This window comes from Centruroides sculpturatus, unplaced genomic scaffold, assembly GCF_000671375.1.
Source record: "Centruroides sculpturatus isolate CEXI.00-Female unplaced genomic scaffold, Cexi_2.0 scaffold96, whole genome shotgun sequence".
In the NCBI taxonomy this organism is placed as follows: Eukaryota; Metazoa; Arthropoda; class Arachnida; order Scorpiones; family Buthidae; genus Centruroides; species Centruroides sculpturatus.
Window position 1 is genome coordinate 762,299 of NW_019384376.1, and position 26,291 is coordinate 788,589.

General features: G+C 31.5%; 2 protein-coding genes across 3 annotated transcripts in view; one reads left to right on the forward strand and one right to left on the reverse strand.

The window, feature by feature from the left end:
* LOC111617135 overlaps positions 1–26,291 on the reverse strand; it is a 54,300-nt gene that overhangs the window by 10,229 nt on the left and 17,780 nt on the right. Inside the window, exons 1-2 of one of the 2 annotated variants that reach the window (XM_023358467.1) lie at positions 2,444–3,007; positions 976–1,031 (exon numbers count right to left, since the gene is read on the reverse strand). In XM_023358467.1, coding sequence (XP_023214235.1) covers positions 976–1,031; positions 2,444–2,627 — 240 coding nt within the window. In that variant the 5' untranslated portion in view covers positions 2,628–3,007. Of the gene's footprint in view, positions 1–975; positions 1,032–2,443; positions 3,008–20,947; positions 21,476–26,291 lie in introns of those variants that run through there. The other variant, XM_023358474.1, reaches the window with a different exon arrangement.
* On the forward strand, positions 11,286–23,428 carry LOC111617155 (transcription factor Sox-9-B-like). Its single transcript, XM_023358484.1, has 4 exons — positions 11,286–11,704; positions 19,187–19,360; positions 22,363–22,529; positions 22,612–23,428. Exons 1-4 carry the CDS (start codon positions 11,361–11,363, stop codon positions 23,130–23,132), a joined length of 1,206 nt encoding a protein of 401 aa, XP_023214252.1. The 5' UTR covers positions 11,286–11,360; the 3' UTR covers positions 23,133–23,428.

Below are 26,291 nucleotides of genomic sequence, written 5' to 3' on the forward strand. Positions count from 1 at the left end.
AAGCTAACCTTAGAAACCGACACCGATCTTAAATTACGTTAGCTCGAGATAAGAACCATAATAAAACATGTCGTCGCTCTGAATGACTCATGAAGTAACTTTATCGAATCTTATCAAGAAATTTGGTAGGTCGACCGCCATTATCTGCCTATAGGTAATTTGTATGCGGAAATTGTTACTTAAAAGTTCAAGAGTGAACTTTCTGAAAGAATTCCACATTTTAGTACATACGAAAAAAAAGATAGCTTGTTTTTTATGCTGGTTTAAACTAAACTAAACTTTCTGAATGAATGTTTACTCTTCAAGAAAAGCGGGTTTTTTTCTCACTTAAAGGGTTATCAACAGTTCATAAAAAAGCAAGAAAGATGTCCTGCTTTACGGAATTTTTAAATCTTTATGGCAATCTTTCAGAAGAATCTCATTATTTCACCAACCTCTTAAGGCTTTCAATCATCCTTAATGCTTCACTGTAAACCAATCTTATCGAAATTTAAACACTAGGATCAAATCTTGATCCGAAACTAATCTGCAGATAAATTTTCCATTCGATCGTTTATGTTCTCATGAGTTAAATCTGAAGTTTCGGAGGTAATGTGGGAATATTCTTCTACGCAAAAATTATAATTGTTTTTCCTGTAGTATGAAATTGTTAGGAAAATGTTACTCTAGCATTCGCCTATACTGTTATATTCGCTTATATAAAGTTAAATATTGTTAAAGAATTTCGCACGCGTTGTGGGACGTCACCCAAATCTTTATTCGGTCCTCTACAAAATATTCGTTTTCTTGTCCTATTTCTATTATTTTCGTTTAATTTTTCTCCATTGACAAAGAAGGAAATTAAAGAATTGCGTGTTGTACAAACGATAATTATCACGTAAGATGAGTAATCGATGCAATCAAAGTGCAAATGAGTGAGAATCCATTTTTATTCAAGCGTGTCCTTTCTAAATACATAAATATCCATTTTCTTACCTCACTGCATGGTTCCTTGCCTTCGAAATTTCGTAAAAATACACACAAAACCAAACCTGGACGAAAAAAAAAATTAAAATTTAAATCGAAATTTATGCACACTTTTCAAGTTAATTAACAACTTTGTATGCAAAAATACAATTGAATTACTCAATTTAACGTAAATTGTCAATTTATTGAATTAAATTTAAGTTTAAATAGCTTATTTTTCAGTTAATTGCATTCGAAATTAGCATATTAAATTCAGTTAACTTAAAAAAACTCTTTACATAGATCAGAAGGGGCATAAGAAACTTATGGCCTTCTTGAGTTCTTTTTATGTGAAAAAGAACTCATATAAAAATTTATAAAGGGATCTTTCATTCAAGAAACAATATTATATATTAATTTTTTATGGTTTAAAGCAGTAAATGAGATTATTTGCTGTTTTTATCTATGTATACACGTACTAATGACGAATTTATTCATACTTTTATGGAACTATATCCTTTAATAATTAGAATTTTGCAATATCTTCATCACTTATCTTAAAAATGAATAAATAAGTCTGCATAAATCTTAAAATTTTAATTAAAAATCGATTGCCTGAGTTGTATAAACTGGTTGTAAGAGAGGGAAAGTAATCAGTTTATTGATAAACATTCGTGATAAAAGCAAAAATAAAATTAAATATTTATATTCTAGATTAATTTCTGTAAAATATATTAATATATTTAGATCTTTATCATTTAAAATTAAATTATAAATTAAATAATTTAATTAGAATTTAATTATTAATTTCTAGTTTAGTTAAAATAAACGTTTCGAAAGTTCTTAACAAAAATAAAAGCATTTTTTTAATGTAAATTAATTAAATACATTTAATGAAATGTGTATAATTATTACGTGTAAATCTGTTAATTAAAATTAACGTCGTTAATATGTACATTTCACATCAGCTGTTTATATTTGCGTCAATTTCATTTTTAAAAATGAAATTAACAAATGAAAATTAACTGATGTGAAATTTACACAATTATCGGGGCAAATTTATTAATTACAATTAAAAATATATTAATTACAATTTATTTTTTTGTAAACTTTTTAATATTATTTGAAATATGTAAGTAAGAGAAGAATTTAGTTGTAAAAGAAAATATGAAAGTGTCATTTATTTTAAATTAGAATTAAGAAGGTTGGCGCCAGGAATAAACTTTATGTCAAATAAACCAACGTATATACGTCATTTATTATAATTTAAATTATATTTAGATATAACCATAATAATTTATTAATAAAAAATCTTATTCATTCTAAAATAAACACCATAATATATATTCCAGAGCTAGTTTAATAATTTTTTAATCGTTAAACGGAGCCATGTTTTTAATGTTCCTCTCGTAAGAAAAGTGAAAAGTGTGTATTGATAAATTAACTGAAATTGCATACAGTTTTATCACGTGCCAAGTAATTTCTTAATTAAACTCACCTAGAACATTCCCAAAATTCATTCGAGGGTGAAATTTCTTCTTTCCATAAATTGTACTTGATAAACTACTGCAATCTATTACTGTGTGTACCAAATCACCATGGAAATACATGATACAAAAATCGAGCTTTGACGTCATTCTCGACATCAATATTATGGGACACGGCTGTTTGTATGAAAACATTGTTCGCGCTGTTTCTGTCAAGAAGTGTATTGTCAGAGGCAATAAAATAAATTAAATAAATGTGGACTTTTGGGCGCCTCTGTAAACAGATACCGAATTATTTTAAGAGCTTAATTTATTATTATTGATATTTTATATAGTAAAAACATCTCCAGTTCCGTTTAATTTGTCTTTTGACCCGAGTATCCGTAATCTAAATGTATTTTTATTCGTTTTATCGGTTTAATTGAGTCTTTAATTGTGTCCTCTTGACTAAAAATTCAAATATTTGAAGATTTCTTTACTGCATTACATCAATTTCAACATAAACCATAATTATCGTTAATGATTAAAGCGATTTTTAGTAGCGTTAATTAAGTTTAACCACGTTTTAATTTAAGAAGAATTTTAAAAATTTCGCTCTTACGTTTTATAATTTAATTATACAAACTTTGTATATTTAAGATTTTATATAAAGAGTCTTTTTTTTTCTAATTAAGAATAAACGTTTAATTAATTATAATTTAGTATAAATTTTTAATCTTATCAAATTAATAAAACGATACAGATTTCTTTTTGTTATTATTTTCAGAAAGATAAAAATCTGTAATTGAAATCGCGAAATTGATACAAAATTATGAAATCGGCAATTTTAATGATGTTGATTTCATAATTTTAATGGGAACATTTTAAAAGAAAGTGTCAATTTCAACATCTGTGAAGCAAAAAAAAAAAAAAAAAAAAAAAAAAAAAAAAAAAAAAAAAAAAAAAAAAAAAAAAAAAAAAAAAAAAAAAAAAAAAAAAAAAAAAAAAAAAAAAAAAAAAAAAAAAAAAAAAAAAAAAAAAAAAAAAAAAAAAAAAAAAAAAAAAAAAAAAAAAAAAAAAAAAAAAAAAAAAAAAAAAAAAAAAAAAAAAAAAAAAAAAAAAAAAAAAAAAAAANATTTTTTTGAATGTACAGTAGTGGAACAGAACAACCAGTAGATATATCAAAGCATGCAACTTGTATGTTTAAGATGCATGAATTTGCACCTTCACACTTCAATTTAATCTTTCATCTAAGCGTATTTATCACGAGAAATTTGTGGTTTTCTGTATATTAAGGCCCTAAATGATAAATGAGGGTCAAAAATGACTAGTTTGGTCTAAACAACGAAGTTTATGTGTTGTGGGGCACACTGGATCATTAAGTGGGGCAGTGTTCCATGCAACTGCTGCACTTAATGTAGGGCAATGTCGATCTATCCAGTTACCAAAAATCATTTCGCTCACTAAAGAATTTCTCCACATTTCAGTGTGAAATTTTACGTTAAATTTATCTTTATTGGCGCACTAGAATCAATAAAAATCCCATTGTATATATTTAGAATTTAAAAGGAATTTATTGTCAAAACATGAAGAATTTCTAAATTTATAAAATAAATAAAATGAAGTTAAAGAAATTCCCTAAATTATTTAAACTCCCTTCATAATTCAGTTGAAAATTTCACTAATTAGTTTCACTGCAAAAGTCTCTAACAATTATCTCGAGATTAAATCTTCCAAAACTTTACAAAACTATCCAATTTCCCTCATTAGCTTTTGGAGTATATTATAAAAAAAAATCCTTATCTGACTAAAATATCCCTGATTTTGTTCGAAAAATGTTGGAATTTTCTTAAATATTCTCACGATTTCAAGATTTTTCTTTGAAATTATGCAATTCGTTTGGACATAAACAACGCGATATTACGAGTCGCATAACACTAAAGAGTATTGTTAAACTATTTTGATTATTTTATTTTACTTTCTGTAATCTTACACAGCGTAAGAATTTTCTCTAGATTAATAAAGATTTTTTTACATTTTTTCGGTCAGACGGACAGAGTAAACCCTGTTTATTCTTTCTTCTACAGCAGTAATTTTTTTCATGTTTATATATTAAATTTCTTTTTAAATTTTCTGATTGCAGAGTGAATTTTTTAAACACTTTCTTCAACGTCACACAAAAACTTACACGCTTCAACAATCGCGACAACTCGAGACTCGATAAACCAATCGACCAAACAGAAAGATAAACGGAAAGAAATCCCATCGATCAATCGGATTGTTCGATACGATTTGAATCAGTTGAAAAAAAACCGTTATTTCAATATTCAAAAATCGTAATTGATTAATTTTCGAACAATGCAAAAGGTTATCGACCTTGCACGCACTTTAGTTTAACGGTCGACCGCTTGAGGCGCTCTTATCGGTTAGAATCAGTCCGGATCGGGACCCGGGGCTATTAAATTACAAGGCGTCTTATTGGCTGGAGACGGCGGCTTATTCAATTGCTAGACATGGATACGGCACCAGTAAAAACTGGTGTGACGTCATAGCTACCGGTGGGCCGCCTATGTCGTTAGATCGACGCCATATCAAAACAAGGTGACATTGTTTAATGAGACACAGCTTAAGTGTTTGGCTCTGTATAACTGGTGCCATTCAAAGAACCGATCGAATGTACTGAGTGACAGCTATCTATCAAAATTACGAATTCGGCAAGTCCCCCTTTGGTATATCCTATCTGACGTCCTTGTGGGGTATCAATTAGTAGTAAACGATCTCCCGGATACGGGATTTGTTTTATTATGGGAGATTTACCGTTTGCCCCATTTCCAAATTACGTCTTTGTAGGTAATTTCGGGTTCGAGCGTGAAATCCGAGAAAGGTTTTGGTTGCATCATACTCCACGCGCGTTGCAAGACTTTACTGTTTTGCAAAGGACGTAGGTACGACGTGATCTATATATAAACTGCTAAAAATGTATAGAAAGCCTTCACCTCGTGCTATTAAATAAACATAACTCCTTGTAATTTACTAGAAACAACCCATTTGATCCCAATTGAACCAAATGAACCACGTTGTATTACCATCATTTACTTAAATTATGAATGTTAAACTGTCAGTACATCATCTCTGAATGCTCAAAATTGCATTGTTAAGTGTTCCTCATTTCATCTTATCAAATTATTACATCAGAATTCCTGATTGACAAGTTTAAGGGGGGGTGGAATGCTGTAACTAATTTTTATGATTTATGCTACTTTGTATAACTCTCTTTAAAATACTTGTTATTTTCCTCTTCTATTTTTCTATTTATGACCTTTATTGCATCTTGCATGAAAATTAATTATACATTTGGCAATATAAGTTTTTCTTATGTGATAAGGCCACTTATATATTTAACCTTATCACATAAGAAAAACTTATATTGCCAAATGTATAATTAATTTTCATGAGGTAGTACGCATGTAGAAGATATAATCTAATTTGTGTTTTATTAAATACGTTAATAGGTCTTAAATACAGGATATAGGCTATTTAATATCAATTTTGCATGCATTAATTACAGCACTGTGAATAATTCATTTAATTTCGGATAGATTAATTGCTTTTAATGTAATTTTTGGATATGCAAAATGTACTAACGTATATTGTGGCCCGAAAGTCAGTTAACTGTGTCTTTATAAGCCCTTTAGTAACTTGTGATTGTGTATTAAACTTCTAAATTGTGCATTGAACAAGTTATGCAAAGTCTGTAATTAATAAAGGCAGTAATTTAATCTTTATAATGGTTAACTGACTTTTGAACCGTTTCATATAATAATTTTAGATTTTTTTGAATGTACAGTAGTGGAACAGAACAACCAGTAGATATATCAAAGCATGCAACTTGTATGTTTAAGATGCATGAATTTGCACCTTCACACTTCAATTTAATCTTTCATCTAAGCGTATTTATCACGAGAAATTTGTGGTTTTCTGTATATTAAGGCCCTAAATGATAAATGAGGGTCAAAAATGACTAGTTTGGTCTAAACAACGAAGTTTATGTGTTGTGGGGCACACTGGATCATTAAGTGGGGCAGTGTTCCATGCAACTGCTGCACTTAATGTAGGGCAATGTCGATCTATCCAGTTACCAAAAATCATTTCGCTCACTAAAGAATTTCTCCACATTTCAGTGTGAAATTTTACGTTAAATTTATCTTTATTGGCGCACTAGAATCAATAAAAATCCCATTGTATATATTTAGAATTTAAAAGGAATTTATTGTCAAAACATGAAGAATTTCTAAATTTATAAAATAAATAAAATGAAGTTAAAGAAATTCCCTAAATTATTTAAACTCCCTTCATAATTCAGTTGAAAATTTCACTAATTAGTTTCACTGCAAAAGTCTCTAACAATTATCTCGAGATTAAATCTTCCAAAACTTTACAAAACTATCCAATTTCCCTCATTAGCTTTTGGAGTATATTATAAAAAAAAAATCCTTATCTGACTGAAATATCCCTGATTTTGTTCGAAAAATGTTGGAATTTTCTTAAATATTCTCACGATTTCAAGATTTTTCTTTGAAATTATGCAATTCGTTTGGACATAAACAACGCGATATTACGAGTCGCATAACACTAAAGAGTATTGTTAAACTATTTTGAATATGTTATAATGTTAATTTTGATTATTTTTAGAGAAATTTCTGTTATATTTCCCTCTAAATATTTCTCAAACTGTAAAGGATACTTCTGTAAATATGTTTGTTTTTTTTTCATTAACTTTTTGATACTGCCAAGTCATATTTGTTTATTTAATTTAATGATGAAGCTTTAATTTAAAAGAAACTTGAAAAAAGTCCATACTCAGAAATTTCCCTAAAAACTCATTTCGCTTTATTGATAAAGCGAAACTTTAGAACTTTTTAAAAACCAAACATTTTTAGGAGGAAATCTCAAGTTACATATTCTCGAGAAGCATTGAGGGAAATTTCCCTAGATGGTATTTTATTAAGTAAAATATCCCTTAATCTTTCTCTTCTTCTCTCTTTCCCTTCAAAACGAATTAATGTAAAATTTTCGAGCAGTACCTTTTTCGTATTTTGCTTGTGTTGGTATTCGAAATCCGTGACCTTTGACACTGTCGTTGATGTCTCCATGATAGATGACATTCTGAAAAGGAGGAGGTAAGCCCTTTCAGCTGGACAGACATCTGTAAGGTCAGGACCGAGTCAGCCAACTGAAGCAAAGTGGTTGTCGATAACCACATCGTCTGCGGTGTTTCAACTTTCTTGTAAAGCGGTTAACGCACCAATGATCCACACAAGAACCGACCGGGCGGCTTCTTCTACCCCCAAAAACTACTAAACTTCCCCCTTATCATCAGTATTTTCAGCTGTGATAACAAATAACCGAATTTTCAATCATTGATATTGTATAGAATGACTCTACTTGTCTAAAGGTTTGTGGTTCCCAGCTTACAAAACGCTCAAAATTTGGGAGAACCCCTTTTGGTTTTGTAAGATAGCGAATTTGTAATCAGAAAATTGATTCCCCTAATCATTTTTTAAACTTATTTTTCCTATACTCAATAAGGAATAATCGAGAAGTATGAGGGAAAAAAATCACTGTAAGTAGGTTTGTAAAAGAATTTTTTTTACTTAAAAGTTATGTATATTAATTAAGAAAACAGGAAATAAATTCAAAATCCCATTTCCGGAAAGGAAAAATGCTAAATATTATAAAGCTCACTAACAAAAAAACAGAAAATTATAAAGAACTTTATTCATAAAATTAGGGAAATTTTGTGGAAAACAAATTAGCTCTTTGGAGATATTTTCCAACTGAATTGTGACGTCTTTTCTTATTTTGGTGATATTTCCCTATCATATTTAAAAGGGAAAAAAAAACTTTTATTTGCGATATCGGAACAAATTAGAAAAATTCAAGATGAATTGCTGATTAGGGAAATTGCATTGAAGAATACCCTTCAATGGATATTCTTCAAATTTACGTAGGGAAATTTTCCAATTTAATATGGAAGTTTTTAATAGCGAATTTCTTAAATTTTTAATAGAAGTATTAGCAATATTTATTAAATATTTAAAATATAAACTTTGTATATGAAAATATTTAATTATTTTTTTAAAAAAAAATTAAAGGAAAATTCGATATTAAATAAAAACAATAGAGTATTGGTAAGTATTTATAAATAAATCTTCTGTCAACAACGTTTACAAAATTAATAATTCATAAGGTTTCAAAATTTATGAATATTTTCTTTGAAAATAATTAAAAATAGACATTTTAACTAAACAATTGGCAACATGAAAAATATAATTAATAAATAAATCTATCAACTGATACAATGTTTGCCAGGTCTGGCGAAAAATATCGTCGAATTTAGCGGCGATTTTTATCCAAGGTTCGAATTCTTTCCTTAAAAACAGAGCTGGAGTAAGGACAAATTAGACAATTGTAATAGGGATCTGAAGGGGACGTAAGTTAATTTGTAAACTTCTATTTCTTTATATTTAAATTTAAATGGCTAGCGAACAGAGTGAATACAGTTATAGTATAATAACTTTTATGTTTTTGTATGAATATAATGAATAAAATTATTTTCTGAATGGCAAGGGTTCTGGATCACGTGTTTTGCCTAGGGTCCGAAATTTCGTTACTCTGACTAAAAACTTCGACAGTATTTAAGTAATACGAAAGAAAAGTAATTGTTATTATTTTATAACTATATTAAATTAGTGTAAACAAGGAAGAAAATAAGCTTTCTGATGTAAAAATAATGAAAGGTTAGTGATCGACCTGGCGATTTTTAACTAAATCTTTGGATGAAATATCTGGCAACTCTATTTATCGCTCATCCAGCAACACTATTTTTATGTCTTTTCCCCATAAAACATGTATTTTCCGCTTCATCATTCGATTTAAATTTAACAAGGAGGAAAGGATTTATTCCTAAATCTAAAAAAAAACAAGTTAGTGTCAATCCAACTAATTCTTATGTACGAAGAAGAAAAATAATGTATATATACATACAAAAATATATTAAAAAAAAAAAGGTATAACAAACTTCCTCAGTCAATGTCCCCAGGTGTAAACTGAAGTTAAAACAGAGCAGAGACAAACGATGACCTTCTAAAAAGCTGAAAAATCAGGCGAGGTGTGGCACAACAGGTAGAAGATATGACTATGACTGGCTTCGTTGTATCACATGTTTGTGTGGGGGTGTTCTTTACAGATTATCATCTATGCAATAAGTCTTATCTGTAGTAACCATAACGACTGGTGGAGAAGCAGAAATTGCGTGCAATGACCACCGAAGGGACAGATTGAAAATGACTCTACGAAACTATGTTAACGATATATCAGCTTCCTGGTGTGTTTATCATACCTTTTTGCTTCACCACAGGTCAAGCACTTCTTACCTTACAGGAATTTTCGTGAAAGTACGCGCGCACACACACACACACACATATACACACCATGCCACACCACACACACAAATTTGGATTATAATTAGAGAGATAGCTGTGGATTTAATCCGGGATCAAAATCTGATTAAGATGTTCGAAATTTAAATACGAGCGTAACTTAACTTTAATGCGTTCGAACGTAACCATTCATTATTCTTATAGTTCCTGAACTATACTTAAACAGGCGCTTTGAGCCCTTCTGGCGCGACCCTCTCTAGCCGTGACCACTTAAATCTGACTAATAGGACCGAGTTTAACTAAGCTCGTATATTATGTGACAATTTTAACGTGGGGATCAAGGAGCAATTGGATTTCAAATTTTTTAAAAACAACACGAGGAGTTGTGTTAATCAATTATTTTAATGTTACAAAAAAACCTGCTCTTAATTATACTTACAGTAGCTGTTACTGTATTATGTAATGTGCTTTGTGTATAAGAACATATTACTGTATCTTAACTATTATTTTATATATTTGGATAATGTTTAAGGGAAAGTCGTGGCTTAAAATCTATTAATTTTTTAATTAATCAGCACGAAAACACAAAATAAAATGCTTAAAGTGAAAGAAATTGCGACTTTAACTAAGCAGAAATTGGAATTTTATCTGCTTTATTATCATGATTAAATAGATAAGTAAATTATTAATTAGTAACTCTATTAATTGCGTATTAAATTAACTTTTTATCAGTCTCGGATACTGTAAACTTCCTACAAAGTTAAGCCGCAATTGCAACACAGTTTTTATTTAAACTGTTAGCACAAATGCAATACTAATGATGGGAAATGCTATCTAATAGTATGCGTTTATGTAGCAGAACTAATGCATGGAAGTGGCATAAGGAGCAATGGGCTATTTAGCCTGTGATAAATTTTAATCTAAACAGAACCGTTAACCATTATTCAAAGGGGCTTGGAATAAATAACGAGAATGGATTTTTACAATGCATTTTACACATTTAGCATTTCCGTAAGCTCAGTTTTACGAAAAATTATCACGTTTCGTCACACACAAAAGAAAAAAAAATATGAAAAATCCATCTTTTGTTTGCGGCACATGTCTCTTTCTTGCATACATATATAAAAATATTAATCTTCCTTTTTTTAAAAGGTGTAGACAGTACTTAGCAGGAAAATGTCAAATTTCAAAAATCCACCCTCCCTAGCATCAAACACAAGACATTATCCATGGCTACTTTTTTTTTCACAAAGAGTAGTAAACACGGGAAAGATCAGCCGTTATAAACAAAGCAAATTAGTTTTTCAAAGAGAAAAAAGAAGGGAGAAAAAAAGAAGTAGAGAGGGGGCTGCGAAGGCGTCAATCATTCGACAAAACTTTAACCGCTAGACGGCGTCAGCTGGCGTGGTCACGACTGGCAGAGATACGGGGGAGGTGGGGTCTGACGCGCAAAAGAGAAACAGCATCGCCTCGTCAGATCAGTGGTAGCTCAAAGCGGGCAGTGAACATGACTGACCACGATCTGCACATCAGTCGTAGCCCCGAGAGTGAACAGGCCGATTCGGATAGGCCCATAACGGAAGGTGAGGATAGCGGGCCCGAATCGGGATGCGAAAACACGAGATTCCCACCTACCATACGAGATGCAGTTACCAGGGTACTCAAAGGTTACGATTGGACTCTTGTTCCTACACCTAGCAGGCCTTCTAGTTCGGAGAAACGTAAACCTCACGTTAAACGCCCCATGAATGCCTTTATGGTATGGGCACAGGCTGCAAGAAGGAAATTGGCCGATCAGTATCCTCATCTTCATAATGCCGAACTTAGCAAAACACTAGGAAAACTTTGGAGGTAAGTCAGGTTAATTAACTTATAATTCTTAACGTAAGTGCAGTAATATTGAATTTATATAAGTTACATAAAAACTGGAACTGAAACCGTGCAAATGCTAAAAGATTTATTAATATAAGCTAAGTAATAGAGCTAAAAAAACCACTGCTTATATAATAACATTAACGATAACATCAATAAAATATTTATCTTACAGAGCTAATTATCATAGATAACTCGTGCTACTACAGTAAATAGAGTATTAATATTATACAAAAAATTTAATTACAAGGCCTGTAATTGTAAATACAGTAAATCTACGAGTGACAATTTTTAAAAAGAAATCGAGCAAAAAAATTATCTACTACTACTGATTTATTCTTCTAAAAATATCATTTTATCAAAGAATTTTCTTTAAACTTGTTTATCAAAACAAATATTCTGTTCGTCCCCTCCTCTAGAAACTACTTATTTTTTTTACTATGAAAGCTTAAAATTTTCTAAATTCTCTTTCAAAGTTTCATACGAGTTACTAGCAAATTATCAAAGTGTAAACAAGTATCGGATCTATCATCCGTAATTTCTTATCTTCATTTGTTTTCTATGTATATTATTGGATAACTAATGAGCTCTCATAAATATTAAAAATTGTACTTTGATAAAAACAAGGCGTCGTCGTTACGATGGGAAGAAGCCAGTATTTATTCGATTCCAGACTGGCTCCACCCAATATTGAAGTTAGTCATTGAGAAGGGGGTTGGGGAGAGGTCCAATGGCCCCCAAGGCGCCGCTTTTCCTGCGATCTAAAAAAACATCACCGCTTATCGTCGTGTGTCAACAGGATCCTTATCTCTATCTTCCTATATTTTGGTTGTTCTTTCCTTTCTTATGCTTCTCTGTCTGCTTCTATACTTTCTATCTCTTCTAAGCAGGTTTTTTTTTCGGATTTTCTCTAATCTTGTTTTATAAATTTGCACGTAAGCACGCAAAACTGATCCAGTTATTATCAGATGCAATTACATACAAACCACTTCAAATGCAATTTTTCACAAAGTTGGATGTCCCTAGACCACTTGAGTTTTATTTCATATTTACAAGAATTTATTATACAAATAGAGAAGTTTTTAAGATCTTATCATAGATTTTAAATAAGAAAATTAATTTTTTAGGTATCTGCACTTAGATTCTTCCTCGATTTAATCAAAATACTAAGCAAAAAAAGTTAATTAATATAAATTAAAAAATGGTATATTTAAATATACCTTTCTGAGTGTTAAACTGTTGTTTAAGTAATTAGCATAAATTATGCAGCAAGTACAATAATTTATTCAAGTTAAAGAAGTACAAGAATTTTCCCTGTTCAATTTTTAGAAAATGAAGTTTTGAAACAAGGTAATAAATTAAGTTTTATATATAAAAAGCTCATTAACGTGGTCATTAAATATTAGTTCTAGAAAATAATTTTCATATAAAAAGCTATTATTATCACGAGAATGAATAATAATGAATGTAAAATAAAAGAAATTATTAAAAAATAAAGGAAAATATTAGCCAAGAGATCGAAATTAATATTAATCCTCGTGATTGTGAATTATAAGAATAAAAATGAATAAAAATTAGATTATAATTTGATATTTCTTGTCTGTTCGCCTACACAATACTTACCATGACAAACTGATGACTAATAATTATAATTGAGAAGTCACTCTAATTGAGTAAAGCTTGATAAGAGAAAAAGTTGGAAAAGAGGTAATAAAATGGAAAATAAAAAATATAAACCATAACAAAAACCGTTCCAAAGCAACCATTCATATAACAACGAGACTTTTTTAACGTCCAAGAGCAGAGCAACGCAGTAAAACTTCACCAGACACGGTGTCACGTGACAAGCCGAGGGGATTGTCGAAATCTGTCAGTTCTTTCCCCTAGAGATCGCATTAGTGATGATGAACTTTGACACGGACCAGGGTGAGGCCTTCTCACTCTCCAGACTAACACATCATGGTAATAACATCGCCAATAAATAGGAACGAGTCAGGATAAAAATTCTTGTATAATTACATAAAACTATGCATTAACAGCAGTTTACTCCTCAACCATTTAAATAACTTTTTATATGAAAAGCATCAAGCAATCATCGTTTCATTGTTAGGAATTTTAAATAACTTTACATTAACTTTTCACATAAATATATGAAGATGCATTTACAGAATGCCGTAACTCTGTCGTTAAACAATTTTTTTCCCTTTACTATAGCTTTAAAAAATAAGTTGTAATAAAACTACAATCAATTACCAAAGAAAAATAGTTTGTATTAACATTACAACGCTTCAGTTAATTATATACATTAATGAAGTACTTTAAATTATATAACAACATTGATAATGTAAATAAATTATACATAATTTATTCACCCTCTAAATTATTGTACGTATCGTATTCTAATCGAACATCGTCTATGTACACGGCAACTTCCTTTGAATTGTAATGTCCTTATAAGTTATGAAGTATAGTTTCCAGTTACAAATTATTTTTTTATCTCCTTTACTTCTTAATGTTATTTAAATTAGTTAAGTTTGATTTAACTTATTTACGTTAAATCTGAAATCTAATTAACTTCGGGATGAGCAAATGTTCTTTATTATTTAGAATTTCATTAGTTTAATCCGAGTTTAGAAATTGTAGCTTAATGGTTTTTACTACGCTTTCGAATTATAATTAAGACATTTTGATTGTAAATAAAATTTCTATAACTTAATATACCATTTAATTGAATTAGATAATAATTAAAACACTTTCCAGTTCACATTGTTAAGTATAATAGTAATGAAAGTATTTTAATCATTTAATTATTACAATTAACTAATTTTATTATTTAATAATCGCAATTAATTTACTAAATTAGGTAGCGCTTTTTTAAATGTTAATTACTAATACAAAAAAAAAAATTTAAATTTCATTTTATATACACCATTAGAAACGCATCCAACACACGGGTGTCGGCTGACACAAACTCGAAAATTGGATTATTTTCAAAAATTTTAATAAAAATGGGCCCACATATAGATAAATTAGACAATAAAACAAAATTATACTTAACCGAAACCAAATCCGACCCATAGAAGCGTAACAGATGAAAGTTATTTTTCAACAAGCATTTAAAATTTAATCGGCAAATTATAAAAGCAGATTAATCATACGTGATTCAACTTATTATTATTATTACTATAAAGAACGGTTTTTTGTCCCTCTCGTATGTATGTATTTTATGAACAAAGTATGCATGAGTCAGTAAGTATAATAAAGACATGACCTTTCGAAGATACAGATGGTAGACGTGGCATCCTCACGAGAAACTCTTTAGACAGCTGGACTTTGCATTTTTTCCAAGATCTTTTGATGGGAATTCTCTTCAGAATCTTTTTGTCTCTCACTGCTTGCACCTTTTTTTCCCTTTTTTCTATTTGGATATTTGAACTTTGACATTTCTCGTTTGTTTGTCGCGCTTCCATTTTTTTCTTAACCTGAGCTTAATCACTGTTTATGTCATTTTATTTAAATAAACATTGTCCTATCGTAAAAATTAACTCGGTAGAAGCAATATAAACATATAAACTCCGATTTTTTTTAAATAAATTAAGTAATAAAATCAAATTTTTTTACTACTAAAAGTATAAAAAATGAATTTACTTCATTATTTTTATACAATTTTTTTTATCATTTAAAAGGTAAATTAAAACTGGAAAATTAATTAAAATATAAAATTTAAGCAATTAAAACTTGATTTAATGCAAAATAAATCAGGCAAATTTTCAACTTTTATGATTTTATACTTAAAAAAAATTGATTTAAATTGATATTTATGAACTTGTTACATTAAAAAATCCAAAAAATTTTTGATGTTATTTATTTTATTACTCGTTGAATTAGAGATGAAAGCCGAGTAGCAGTAGCTACTGTACTACTTACTGATAGCTTATAATGTAGTTTATTAGAGAGTATCAGGGTGTGAAATGTCATCATATACTATCTCTACTAATCCAAACCACTCCTTGACACTTGATTTAGCGGGTCAAAGCTACTTTTGTTGAAATTATATACTCTACATTCAAATTTCTTTCAGATTTCTAGCTTATTTGTTGAATGACGCTATGCACCTCATAAATTAAGATAAAAAATATTGAACTTTCCAGAAATTTTGATCCGTTTTTTTATTATTTGTTAAATTTCATGTTTTCATGCCTACTTTTTATGACTTTAAAACATAAATTGCTATGCTTTAAAATGCTTTGCTATGCATAAATTGCAGAATTTGTTGGGCCTAGTCTCATTATCTAATAAAAAATAAACGAAATTTTATAAAATTCAGTACATTCTATACTTTTCTATTCTTACTCTTCTAAAAATTGTACAAACTGATGGAAAACCCCAAGATTCGTGCAAGATTCGTGTTACAAATAATGCAACGTAGGCATACGGCGACTTTCTGATCACCCTCTGATATTTTTATACACAATTTCTGCTATTAAGTTACTAAAATTATCATTCAAAACATATAAATTTATTTATATTTTTTATTATTTTAATTTAAAAAAATTCCTCTTACACGCAGAGGAAATTATTGACGATTTCCGTTTTGAATTTTTCCCATTGCTAGATGGGAAATTACTCGATTTTCTCGAGGAAAATTGCAATTTTGAAAAGTAAAATTCGATAGGAAAATATTCGATGAAGACCTTTTCATGATTTTAAAACATTTCCTATTTAATACCAGCGAACTGTCAAACTTCGAAAATTAACAACTGTTCATAAGTTCAAAGAAAATATTTTTCTAGAGTTAAGAAAATAAAATATGATCACTCCCTTTGGAGTCAGAGTGTAGTAGCGAGATTTCAACCAGGAGGTAATTTTTTAAATCTCGCTTCAGGTCTGTGATGTATGGGAACGTAACCGTACACTGGACAGCTTAGCTCTGACATTTTGCTTGACAGTTGCCTCTTCTTGCTCGAGATAGATGAAGGGTCACACCACGTGCCACTGATAGACAACTTCCCTTCTATCATGTACAGGCTACCAACGTCAAGCTTCGCCTTCCAGCTAATGCTTCACGGTTCTACAACGTTTGAAAATGTGAACCCAATTAAATCGTATTTTAAGTCGGTTGGAGTTTTTTCCAGAGTTTTTTCTATGAAATCATATTGCACGCGATGATTTACAACTAATAAAACCTCACACCCACTATAATATAACAAATGTAACGTTTCCTGTGGTCTCGAATGTGGAGAGCGCGCGACATCCAAATTATTTATCCTATTTTTTGTGACGTTTGGCTTAACGTAGGAGCCGAATAAATAACTTTTAGTAGCATCGATAGATGGACTGTTTACACGAAAATTCTTTACGATCGTCCAACTTGTGTGAAGTCGGTAACTTTTGTGTCAACTGTGAGGTTTATGGATCTAAAGTCCACTCGAAAGGTTAGATATTTGTCAACAGTCGCTTGAGTAGTATACACATCCTGCATTTGTGGTTTTTCTTCTATAAGTAATCAAAATGTATCTTTATTCATTTGTAAGAAAATAAATTTTTCGGTTACTTACCTGTTTTGAGTAACCGTGAAGAATGGTTGCTTCTTGTAATGGTTAAACGCTCCTGATTGATGTTACTAAGATTCGACTTCGTATATCTAGTTTTTACTATTGCAATGAGATATTTTATTGAAATCTTCGATTTAAAGTGCCGAAATTTCATGTAGACTCGTGTTTTGTGAAGTACAGATTAAAATTTTGTGATTAAAAGTGACTAAAATTTGATTTTTCTATCGAGATATGGAAGACAATATAACATTTTTTACACCCAAAACTGGTTCTTAAATTAAGAAAATTTCAACTTTTTTTTATTAATTCTGTGTCATTTAATGTCTCCATCAACCTGATAGATTTTTTGGATGATACAAGCTACATTTATTGGATCGTCTCCAAATTAATTTAACTAAAAACCTCAATTTTTCATGATTTATGCCCTGTAAATTTCCTCACTCCATTCATATTCTAAGCATTGGATCCAAAAAATGTTCTTATCGAAAATTTAAAAGGCAATTATCTAAAACGATCATAAAAATAATTAATTGCAACAAGCAGCACGAAATCTAAAAGAATCTAAAAGTCGGTTAACAGCGACTAGCCAGATATCGAGAGATAAAGAGCCTTAAATCAAGGTCGTTAATACTAAAAAGGGGACTTTTATCAATGAGGGATCGTCAAGGATACTCTCGAGATAGCCCCTAACCAAGAAAAAAGTGAGTTAGTGTTTATTTTAAATAGCGAAACGTGACTTTTCGGAGGACCACTACTCCATAGGAAAAGGCGTAGGTGGTTGGTGATAGAAGAGATGTAACCTTATATTACTTTAGTTCCACATACACACAAAAAAAAAATGCACAGAAGGGGGGTGAGTGAAGTGAATTACGCGACTCAGAAGTAATAATGTGCTCCGACCGACATTCTATCTGTCAGCAGGGTGTTTTCGGACACATGGTCGTGTGTCACCTAAAGCCAACTTTTCTTTACGGTCACGTGCAGTGCCGACTTTTTCCAATCCTTTATGTGTTACACTCGCCTCTTCTCTGGCTCCGAAAATATGTTTGTAATCGTAACTACTCGATTGACGAGGTGATAGATTATCAACATTCCTAAATATAAATCGAACACTACAGGGTTGTCTTTGTTATTGTGTTTGATTATAAAACTTCCTACCCCCATCCGATGTTGTTACATTATAAGGATGTGTATTTTTCTAGTTAATTTGTTATCGGTTGTAACATTTTGTGTTACATTGGTTCGTTTTTTTTAGCGTAACAGACTCGTGGTGGAAGCGTTGAAAGTTTGATATACTATTTTGGATCTAATTATCGTATCAACCGATGGTTCGAGGTCCCCAAAGTGTTATGTACTGTTATGTAACGTGATAGTCTTTCAACTTATCAAAAGGTTGGATAACACAGAATGATACGGGTATAATGGTACTTAATTATATTTAAAACACTTAATGCATTCACAACACAAATCATGTTATACTGTGGTTATTATTGTACAAGTTGGCATATTTTTATTTTCGTCTCAATATATTATATTGTACAAACTGCATATACAGGAACTTAATCACAACTTACGTCTCGATTTACGACGGTTAGAAACTAAATTAGGTCGTAAAGCGGGATCGACTCAATGATTTACTCATTATTAATGCTAATGTTAATGATATATTGTTGTGTTGTTTAATATGAGCAACATTAAAACTACGCGAGCTTTTTTTACATAAAATATACTAATTGTTGTACATTTTTCAGTTAGAATCTGTTCCTTACTGAATATTTATATGCGTTCAAGTATCTTTGAATTGTACACACTTCCATCTTACACTGAAATTACTATACTGTATTATAATGACACCTGTATTAACTGTACTCGGGTAATCATGCAAAGTTTATATTACTAATTTCAGACTGCTGAGTGAGGAAGAAAAAAAACCATTTATAGAAGAAGCAGATAGATTGAGGATTATTCACAAGAAGGAGCACCCCGATTACAAGTACCAACCCAGACGTAGGAAACCATTGAAAGGGGTCAACAACAGTCAAACAACCGAACACGTCCAGGGAGCAACCGTCATATTCAGGTGAGAACCCTTTCGATTTTACAGATTCTCGAGTGATGGCACCCCAAAAAACTAGTGTCTTCGATGAGAATAAACGCGACGAAGGGTCAACGATCTGAAATTAAAGAAGGCCGAACAGCTGCACCTGTGGTTTCTACGTGATTCGAACATGTGTTTGGAGTAACGGAACCTTTTGATCTTCTTTCATCATTGGTACCAATAATGTGTTTTTAGATGATTGAGTAACAAACGAGCATCTTTTCTTTCTAAAAAATTCCTTTGATAGTTGGATAACTTTCGGCATTTTATGGGTGAAAGTATTTAATTACACTTATTCAAACAGTTTTATAGCCATATGTCATCCGACAAAGCGTTGAAATTCAAAAAGAACTTAAGAAATATCCAAGAAATTAGCAGCAGCATCAAAAAATACAATTGAAAAATGTTTAATTGAAGGAAAAATATGTCTTTAACGCTTATTTTCTAAAATATCTTATTTAAAAAATTAGGTTTGAAGTATTTTTAGAAAAATTTGAAATTTTTAACATTTAAAAGTTAAGAAAATTTTCTAAAAATATACCAAAATTTTTTGGTGTATTTTCTATTATTAAAATTCCAACCAACAAAAATACTGAAAACTTGAAGTGTTTTCATGAATAACGTTTTCACTATTTCATTAATTCTGAAAATTTGGTGATTTTTAATCCTGAAAATGTTCATTAACTTTGATTAATTAAAGTTTTCAGGACTGAAAAACTTCTCAATTAAACCTGAAAACTCGAAAAAGCTTGATTAATGGGATTGACTGAAACTTTCATTACTTCAGTTAAGAGCTCTGTCAACTTCCAAAAATATCCATTAACTTAAATAACAGGATAGGAATTGATTAATATGATTCCAATAACCTTTAAACAGTTCTGTAAACCCTGTGAAAAGTCAAGTAAGAGTATTTAGATTCATAAAATTGCCAGTAGGTAAGCGGAGAAACCTGCAAAATGAGAGCGTGTGAATAGGCAAAGATATAAAATTGCAAGTATGTAAGCAGGCAGACGTACAAAATTGCGAGTTTATAAGCAAGCAAACTCGAAAACTCAACCACATGAACAAGAAAATTTACAAAATGCGAGCACATAAATCAATAAAATTGCCAGCATGCAAGCTAGCAACTTGTAAAAACGAGCATGTAAACAGGCAAAGCTGCAAAACTAAGCATTTAAGCAGATAAATTTCACAAAATAGGAGACATTTAAGCATGTAAATCCACGAAATTGTGAACGTATAAACAAATAAATTACAAAATTGTGGACGTGTACGTATGCAAATTCATAAAATTTAATGACGATGCCAACTTGTAAATCCACAGATTTACAGAGAACAGTAGAACCCTGTTTAGAATAACTTAACAACGACACAAAACCAAAACTATGCAGCTAAATACTTATACAATTGACTCACGTAGGAACCACAGTGGTAACTTCTAGGAATTCTGGAAAATCTTTGAAAGATCCATTGAAACCGGTGGGTCCTATTCACTTACAACATATCAGTTACGCTAAAGTGTGTAAACTTTAAATGATCCAGTGGAAAGAGGGGGAGAAGGACTTGTACCTGTTTTGCACGTTCATCCATTTCTCTTTTATGATGTTCGGTTTTAAGTAAAGTAGAAAGAGTGCAGTTGCAGCAATACATCAAATCCCGCAAACCACACCCGTGGGGTCATCCTTGGTCACCTGTAAGAGAGCAAAAAAAACTTGAAAAGGGATACTGGCTAACAGTTTGACATATATGTGATAAAATGCAGTAACTACACAAACTCTGGTATGTCTGCGGACAGACATCTGTTATATCTCACCGACGTAGGGTTTACCGTCAGAATTTTTTTTTAGGGGTGCGGTTACCCTTATCGACGGGGTGGTCTTCTTCTAACCCACGGTTCTTCTTTCCCTCGGTTGTCACAGGTTTGTACTATGGGTTAGACCCTTTTTTAGGGCATTTTCGGCAACTTTTAGGGGATGCAACGTGGCCTGGAAGGATAGGGAGATACGTTATCGAGATTTCCAAGTAGAGTCTGGGCGTGTTATTACACTAGCTCATCCGTGTCGCTTGGGGTTTATGCTTGTATTTCGTTACTAATACCTGAAAAGAAACAAAGTCACTAGATAAAATCCCTAAAGGGTAATTGTTTATGAAAACGTTCAGGGATTTTTTATGCCGCCACTCTCCCTGTGGGGATTTTGGTGAGTGTTGCTAACCTGTAGTAACTCTTCGTGAATTGAAGCAACAGATTTAAGGCCTCTGTTGTGACATTGTTTCTGTTTCGTGTTATCTTATACACATTCTGCCTACTGATATTGGGCTATTTGTTATTGCTTGTAATTCGTAATCAGTGAGGGTAACACTACAGATTGAACTGGAGTATTTTTTCTGATGAGCTATTTATATTCTGGTATTGTTATCCCCCACGTTAATTTTTCTGGTGTTGCTGATCTCTGTAGGAAATTTTTACAGTTAAACTTTGTAGAAACCTGGTCATTAAACTCGCCAGAAAATAGAGATATTTTGCGGTAAAAAGGTACGTTTTCTGACGATATTATTTCTGTTTACGTATCGAAACAGAAACAATAAAACTGGAAAAAAATCCCTATCCAGTATCATCATAATATCGAATTACTCTAATTTACCATAACTCGTATTGAATTAGTGCAATAATTCGAGGGGAAAAAATCCCTAAACGGGCTATCTGTTGATATTATCCAAACCGCAAAAAATAAATAAATACTAGGTTATCAGATATGAACCATAAAAAGTTATCGACTTTCGGAAAAAAATCCCTATCTAGGGTATTTTCACTATAAAAAAGTCGATGTCTTAGATACGCTTAGTAATTTGTGTTTGTTTGTCAAGTAGGACATCTGGTCGTCCGACCTCAGATGCCGACTTGAGTTTCGTTTAGTGTTATCAAATCCACTCATCGCATGATTAGTATACATAAAGGATAATAAATTTTCAAACATTATTTACAGATCTCTCAAACAAGATCCAGCTACTAGTGACGAACACTCGGCCCATTCGACACCCAGCCCTCAACATTCTGGTAGCCCTCACAGCCCTCCAACGCCACCCTCTACCCCGAATCGTCTCGATGCACCCAATCGCACGGATAACCGAAAAAAGGCGCTATTGAGACAAGGCAAGTATTGGCACTCGACTGTACTTTTCTAGTGATAATTATCTTATCGTGATACACTAACTGAGTTTACTTTTTACAACAGGGGATCAAGGCCAACCCATCGATTTTAGTCACGTCGATGTCTGTCAACTCTCCACCGATGCTATAGAAAGCTTTGATCAATCGGAACTCGATCAGTACTTGCCCAATCAGTACGTTCCTCAATCGTACAGAAACAATTACGGTGTCATGTCGTATTGCAGCGAATGGCTGGGAAAATATCCGCAAAATAACCAGACTTACACGGACTGTACGGAAGAGGTCATGCCCTCCGGGGGTGCCACTCACGTCTTCAACTATCAAGAAGATACCAGTGAGTCGTGCGACGTTCAAGAGCCCTGCAAGTACCACAACTTGACCACACCCGTTAAATCGGAGCCGAGATCACTCTTGGCCAATCGAACTGCTGCTTTCAATTTCGAATCAAACTTTTCCTTGCCTCAAGTGGGGTGCTTCAACAATCAGAATGCCTATTTTGGAAATGGGCAGGTTTCTAATCAGTACTCCATCAGTGGCAAGGGGTACAGATCCGTTTCGGATGAACAGTGGTCTGCCTATGCTTAAACGCGCGTGAAACACACCAGGCAGGTTCTGGTGATGCAGGGTATCAATAAAAAGAAAGAAATTACTTTAACAAACCCTGGCAGCTATAGAGAAATTCCCCAAAACCCGTCCACCATATTGTGCCAAAGTGTTTTTTATATCGAATAATAATAATGATGATAGTATCACATATTATTTTTCTATTAATTTTGGTTCCTCTTCTGTATTCGAACAGAAATATTAATGTATACACACGAATAATCTCTTGTAAATAATTTTTATTTTTTATTATCGATAATAAAGTATTCTTACTTTTAGATACTTTGGCCCTCTTTGTTTTGAAGTTTAAACATTTGTTATCGTTGTGTTATCGTGTGTTGAAGCACTCGACAATGGTAAAGTTCAGTATAAAAATATATTTTTAAAATTCTGGAAAAAAATTAAACTGGAAAAACATTTAAAAAAATGTTACACTAATTTCAATATTTCATGAGGATTCAAACTCAAATCTGGATCATAACTCGTAATTACAAGGTACAATTCCAGCAGGTACCCATGCACGTTGCGTACATGAAACTACACATTTTAAACTTCTAAAAAACTTCTTTGCGCGAAGAACTAAATTGTAAAAACACAAAAATCCAGAATTTTTAAAAATTTATAACGTTTTACGAGACTACACGCAAAATCCTGAATGCCCTGGATATTGCAAAGTAGGAATTTCAGGAAGCATTTGAGACTTGCACGCGAAAATTTCCTCTTAAGTTAAATTCGTGAAAATTGCAATTTAAGATAATCTTTTTTTGAAATAAAAGCAAAAAAACTTTTAGCAGACTTGCATTAGAAAACAATATATTGATAAGTTATGTAGATCGTCCCTCACGAAATAGGAACATTAAACTAGTATTGTGTTCCATAAACCCAAATTTTCGACTATATCATAAATATGTAGAGAATTCAATACCAGGTTTTTATCAATTGATTAAAAATAACATTAATTTGTCTAAAGGAAACACTGTGTTCTTTAATTCTAGACAGTTTTTTTCTACTCCAGAATTATCAGCAACGAGGAAAACCCTTAAACATCTTTAAGTAAAAATAAATAGGCCTATGTCTAATAAACTGTACTATTAAAATGACGTTTTGTTGCTTTAAAAGTGTTTTAATTCTCAAATTTATACTTCGATTTAAAGTAAATCTTCAAATAAAGGCAAAAATCTAAACTTGAATGAAAGAAAAAGCTACATATTAAAATTATGTAGTAGAATGTTACGGTAAAAAAATACATATATAAGATTTATATTTATGTATATGAGTCTTACGTATACACAGATCAGATTTACAAATAAGCTAAACAAGCACAAGGTAGGGCCTTACGTTTTAAATTCATTATTATTTGGTATTGGGGAAGGATCTCTTGTGTCTCATAGCTTAAGGACAGTCTAAAACTAAACAGTCGTTTATATATAAGGCTAACAATTTACTTGAGCCTTATACGTGTGCTCCTTACAATAATATATACGTATAAACGTATATAGACAATAAATACACTAGTGTAAGAATCATATACGTTTAGGTGAGCCTGTATATACACGTATAAAATAATATTAAAATTATGGAATAAATCTATATAAATGCATATGAAACTACAACACCAGGTGATTATAATATCTATTTTTATTAATTTAACCCCTATATTTTTAACATCGTACATAATTATATATTAAACCTGATATTTCCCCATTTATGACAGGGTATAAGTATTGTTTAAATGTTTTTAAAAGTTTTAAAAGTAAGAAAAGCCTGGAGATAAGAGATAAATTAAATAAATAAATAAATAAATCAGCTAAATCTCTTATCTGTTAATAAATTCAACATGTGGAAATTATACCACCCTCTTTCTTTCTTTTTATTAATAACGAGGGAAGGAGGAAACGAAGAAATTATGGGGCCACAACAAAAAAATCTGGTTTGAGAGAATCCCTCGTTTTGTGTTTATTTACTTTTACCAAAATTTTATTTATTTAGTGGTGTTTATTTGTTACCCACTGAATTATGGAGGTTTTCCCCCTGTGGTTATAAATTATCTCGTATTCTTTTGTATGCTGCTTATCCCAATAGCTGGAAGCAATGCCTTTCTGTCACCATTTTCGGTAGGATAATTTATGTTGAGGAATTTTGGCTCTGGAGAGGTTAAATGAATCCATAGAACACGTCTTTTGATAAGGCGGTTTTCTGAAATAGATAAATAAATAATTAAAAATTATGAATAATTTTAAAACAGTGTAATAGTGTTCATAAAAAAGTGTAAAATTCCAATGATACCACGCACTTACCCCAAAAAATTTCTGCCCAACGTCAAACGAAAAACAAACCAGAGGGATTTAGATGAATAATAAAGAAAGGGAGAAAATAAATAAATAAAAAAAACACTGTAGGGGTAGAAGAAATCCTGACAGAACAGGCGACAATAAACTGTCTTCTGTAATCCTAAACGAAAGCGTGCCTTTCAAAGCACCCACTGCCAAACTATGATCAAGAAGACGAAAAAAGAAAAAAAAAGGGTGCAAAACATAAACAAGAACCTCTGACGTCAGACGGTGGTGACGGTGCAGCTTCCGGTGGTGCCCGCTTTACTTCCGTATGGGTAGAGTCGGCGCCTCGTTTGGGGTGTCGTCGGGTATTACGCCACATTGTCGCCATTTGCAACAAAATCAGCTTTCACAATGATCTCAGATTTCCTCTACGTCTGGAGGACCATTGTGAAAACCAGTTTTGTCCGAACGGCTCCTTTCGGGGGTGGATCCCGTGACGTCATTCCGGCTTGTTTTTTCCCTCCTCTTTTCGTAAGGGAATTGGAGTCGTACATTCGAATTTCTTCTTGGGATGTCGAGGAGCATTTTTTGGGACGTGTCGGAAAAAAATCCGGATGATCCACTTAAAAGCTTGAAACCTGTGAATTACGCTGTAAACAATAAAGATTTAAAACAACACCATAAAATTTTTTACGAGGGTGTCTTTACTGCTCCAGATAAGTGATCCAATCCGAGGTCAATGGGACTTAAAGAGAGACCTTGAACTCGGGTATTTTTTTGAAGATGAAAAATACTTAAAGGTGACGAAACGATTAAAGATACAGTATATCCGAATAACACGTAACGACGGATGGAGAACTAAGCC